Raw genomic sequence first — 4,589 nt, forward strand, 5'->3', positions numbered from 1 at the left:
TAATGCTTGGTAGTCAAAAGGCACGGATCTTCAACCAATGTGTCTTGCCGGTTTTAACTTACGGAGCAGAAACTTGGGTAACAACGAAAGCTGTGGTCGAAAAGCTCCGAGTTGCCCAAAGAGCAATGGAGAGGAAACTGGTCGGAGTCACAAGGAGGGACAGGAAAACTAACAAATGGCTTAGAAAGCAAAGTAAAGTCGCCGACATTGGTAGAAGGATAGCGAAGCTCAAGTGGCAATGGGCGGGACATATTGCCCGAAAAACCGATTCGTGGTGTAGAGTTGTTCTGGATTGGAGACCATGGAAACAAAAAAGACCAGTAGGCAGACCGCAAATGAGATGGAAAGATGATATAAAAATGGTGGCGGGTAGCAACTGGACTCTAACTGCCCAAAATAGATCGGAGTGGAAGAGGTTGAAGGAGGCCTACACCAAGAATTTGGTAGAAGAAGGCTGAGAAGAAGAGGAGAAGCAGAATGCTTAGTAGTAAAGCTAAAGTTCACCCTACATGAGTTAATATAAAATTGTTGTAACATAGTTTGTATACAATTCGCAGAGAGGTTATTAGTTTTTCATTAGGCATAATATGTTTTTTCTTCAGAATAACCTCTCTGTTTATCTCTAGGTACTCTTTCTCAAACCGTTCCCGTACCGAAAACCCCGATGTATGATTATAATAAAACATGTAGTAACACAACAGATAATATACAGAAAGTCTTCGATGATGATGTGCATTGTACAGGCCTCCTCTACAAAGTAAGTCAATGGTTAGTAACAACAAAATGCAATTTCTCTCAATCAATTCGTTCGACGGAAATTATCATCCGGCTGATGAGTCAATTTATACGCTCTTGCTTACATTTGGTGCAGATATTATCACAACAGTTTTATTATAAGTTATTTGAGAGCTGGCATTGTCCCTTCGCACGTGTGTATAGAAGGTCGTGTGATGATGAAATGGATTCTGATATTAGTTCTGTGCGCTTCGAGTGTGGATTCAACTGTTTTGGGTTTTCTAACCAACCTGCCTTGGGAAATCGGGGTGAGTGAGGGATAGACTCTTACTATTAAAAACAAATGGTTGGGTCACACGCTAGAACATCTAGTTATGACAATTAAATTGGATGTACCGTTTTGGCGTCTGTACAGACTATAAAAACGCGTGTCGGCATGTGTGCGTCGAATTGGGATCTCTTGGGTCTTTATAAAGGCCTAGTACTCGTCACATGTATCTACCTTCTGGACAAAGCTGAATAGAATCTGTTGATTAGGTTATTTCTGGTTTCTAACCTATGTAACCAAAGGCCACAGTATTAACGGAGAAATGACTGTTTTACGGTTTAATACTTCGAAGCATACATTAATTTCATTTTGAAAATATATATTTCTTTATATTCATCTAGTCAAATAATTTACTACATTAGAATATTCCTGAGAGAGCTCTAAGTAGATACTCGGGATTACGGTGATTGCCTAGAGAGTAGAGAAACGTTGTAATCAGCTCTAAAGCTTTTTAATATCAATTCAAAGAGCACGTTCTCGCTCTGCTACGTTTAGGCTGCGTGGGAGGATCTGTTGCGTGGAATATGTTTTTCATGACCCAATAGAATTCGGCGTCTAAGCTGAAGTGGGACAGGGCTGGCCATGTTTGCCGCATGCCAGACGAGTTTTGGGCCAAGATAACCACCGAGTGGATGCCCACCAACTCGAAAAGGCGACCTGGCAGACCTAGACGGCGATGGCGGGATGAACTGGTCTTCTTCTTGAAGGACTGGCCCTTGTATGTAGGGGACAGAGAGCAGTGGAAGTATTGGGGGGAGGCCTTTGCTCAGCAGTGGGACAGAATAGGCTAACAACAACAACAATAGAAACGCTTTATTTACCTCGCCTCGCTACGCTCAGCTGTTTCCACCAGAGATGTGCTGTGCGAGGATATGTAAATGAAGCGTTTCTATTGGTTGATGAAAAACATATTCCACGCAACACATCCTCGCACATCTCTGGTGGAAACGGAGCCTTACGCATGTTTAGTTTATCTACGTAGTAAATACGAGTATGTGTATATGTTCACTGGTACGAGACATGGAGTGCATTTTAACTACGCATGCAAATACGCATAATATCTGTTTGATTTTAATATACGTATATAAACTTTATATTTTATTAAATTTGTTAGTTTTATTACCTAGTCATTATCAAATTAATTTATTCATTTGTAAAGTCATGTACACAGTTATTTATTAGTCATAAATGGTGTTTTCTGGGATGGTCCATATTATATTTTATTACAAGCTTTTGTTAACAAATGGACCCTGCGGCATGGTACCAAAGATGCTGGCTGCATTTCCCCGCTGGATCGCAAGACTGATGCGTTGAGCGAGGAAACTGCCAGCTCTTCGGTCTCCTGTGGTATCTCTGAGTATCTTTGATAGATCTTTGAAGAGACTCAGAGCGCCAGGTGTTAGTTAAATAACTGAAAACCTAAATTTATTTTGTTCAGAATTGAGAGAAGCTTAGATTACATTAGACTTTAAACCAGGTAGTGAGTTTTTTAAATTCATCTAGCCAATTAGATGTTTTAATTAGCAAGATCTTTATATTATTTAGATACTTTAATACTGGCTGTTTTTGAAATAGAAACACGCAGTTTGAGTATGTGAGGTTTTCAGTTGACCCTTAAAAAGGTAGAGGCGATTTAGCAACCACATGCATTGACTTGGAAATTCAACCTTATTGTTCTAGTTATAAGTTACAATATCCATTGTAATCATTAAAAATACTACTAGCCAAAATACCACGCACATGACTCATCACGCTAACACACACGAGTAATATTTACCTCGACGTTTCGGCAACATTACAGTGGCCGTGGTCACGAGTAGACTAATTATAATAATAATAATATTTTGAGCATTCGTTTAAGGCTTAGCATAGCAGTTTTAAAACCGCGCAGAATCCCTGAACTTTATTATATATGCTAAGTAATTGTCAATCGTTCGAAGGTGAACTATTAAGGCACTAATTTTCCAAATAATGTCATGTATTTATGTAAACTAATTATATGTTTTTGTATGCTCCAGAATTCTGTTAGCAGTGCTTGGACCGCTTTCAAAGATCTTGTCAAGAAACCTGTGAGAATTAAAAGACTGGGCAGTGGTGGCCGTAAGTACTCAAGTTCTTATATCCCTACTTCCCTACTATATATATTAATATTATAAATGCGAAAGTAACTCTGTCTGTCTGTCTGTCTGTTACGATTTCACGTCGAAACCGCAGAACCAATTTTGATGAAATTTGGTATAGAGATAGCTTAAGCGCCAAGGATCAACATAGGATACTTTTTATTCCAGTAGAAGGCACCACCGCGCGATAATCTAGGTCCGCGCCGACGAAGTCGCGGGCAAAAGCTAGTAGTTTTATAACTTGCCTGATACAGAGTCCCGCTGCTAGGTAAAGTCATGTTTGACCGCCACAATTCCAAGTCTGGCGCAATGTCAACCCAATTTCTTGTTTATAAGCCTAAATCGCTCCACCATCTTTTTCCTAAAAAGAAAAACGATACTAAAAAGAGAAAAAGAACAAAGTGCAACTTTAGATTAGAGCAATAACGAAATATATACTGTGCATACAATATACGTATATAACAAACATAAGTATGTAGATAGATTCATACAAAAGATGATAGATTAAATAAAAATAGGTGTACTTTGCGCGCCTTAAGTCTATCGGTAAGGAGATCCATAACTGAGTAGTGTATATGAATAAAGGTAGAAATTAGAGTTTGAAAGAGGGACGGTAAGGAAAAAGTTCTGAGAGCAATGAATAGAAGTAACATCTAGTAATAATTTAAGGAAGTTCCGCAGCTAAGTTCTGTTTTAACCCTATCGTGTACATTAAACTAAGTATAAAACTCTCCATCCACTGTAACGTCACAAACTTTTGCAGCCAGAAAACCAACCGTACCGCCCACGCGTTCGTTCACAGCTGACACAGATTTACCAGAAACCGTATTACCGACACGCGGCAATCCAACACCACCAAAGCGCCCGACTCTCCCAGTCTTCGCACTACCGACCTGGAAGACCCTGCATCGTTGGAACCACATGCAACAACCCAAGTTGTATCACACGAGGGGTTATCACTCCGTCACCGACCGAAGCACCTACAGGTTACTGAACTTCCTCACTGCTGCTAACTCCCCTTACGACAATTTGGTTATGACGTAACTTTTATAGAGGAGAATATTAAAACTTTTTTTCGCTGACAATGTGGTTTTACTGCCAAAGCTTAAGCCGTCGAGAAATACCCTTAGTTTTACTTGATATGTTATTTTTCTGCCAGGTTTGTGATTGCGTGGTTACGTATGTCGAGCTAAACTTGACTTAAGGCGTGAGTTATCCGGATTAACTTTCGTTTAATATGAGTGAGTGAGTGAGAGTGAGTCTCACGGTAGTTTCATGTTCAAAATAGCGTCGTTACCTATTCATGCATGTTAAATCTTAAAAGCACGACCCGGTGTAGAATTGTTTTATAGAAAATGCTTTCGTATAGTCAAGTCAGACGTCCGGCAGATGATAGATATTTCCTT

At 39.6% G+C, this 4,589-nt stretch overlaps 1 protein-coding gene across 1 annotated transcript; it reads left to right on the top strand.

The window, feature by feature from the left end:
* The first annotated feature begins 927 nt into the window (after nt 1-927).
* Nucleotides 928-4,256, top strand: LOC141428717 (uncharacterized). The gene is made up of 3 exons (XM_074088726.1): nt 928-1,043; nt 3,082-3,163; nt 3,947-4,256. Exons 1-3 carry the CDS (start codon nt 951-953, stop codon nt 4,225-4,227), a joined length of 456 nt encoding a protein of 151 aa, XP_073944827.1. The 5' UTR covers nt 928-950; the 3' UTR covers nt 4,228-4,256.
* The last annotated feature ends 333 nt before the right edge of the window (nt 4,257-4,589 follow it).

This window comes from Choristoneura fumiferana, chromosome 6 (genome assembly GCF_025370935.1).
Source record: "Choristoneura fumiferana chromosome 6, NRCan_CFum_1, whole genome shotgun sequence".
Classification (NCBI taxonomy): domain Eukaryota; kingdom Metazoa; phylum Arthropoda; class Insecta; order Lepidoptera; family Tortricidae; genus Choristoneura; species Choristoneura fumiferana.

Excerpts from the sequence above, each read along its gene's own strand:
- LOC141428717 (XM_074088726.1), top strand. The coding sequence starts at position 951 with ATGATGAAATGGATTCTGATATTAGTTCTGTGCGCTTCGAGTGTGGAT. Across the intron at positions 1,044-3,081 it reads ACCTGCCTTGGGAAATCGGG|AATTCTGTTAGCAGTGCTTG; the intron begins GTGAGTGAGGGA and ends TGTATGCTCCAG. Across the intron at positions 3,164-3,946 it reads AAGACTGGGCAGTGGTGGCC|CCAGAAAACCAACCGTACCG; the intron begins GTAAGTACTCAA and ends AAACTTTTGCAG.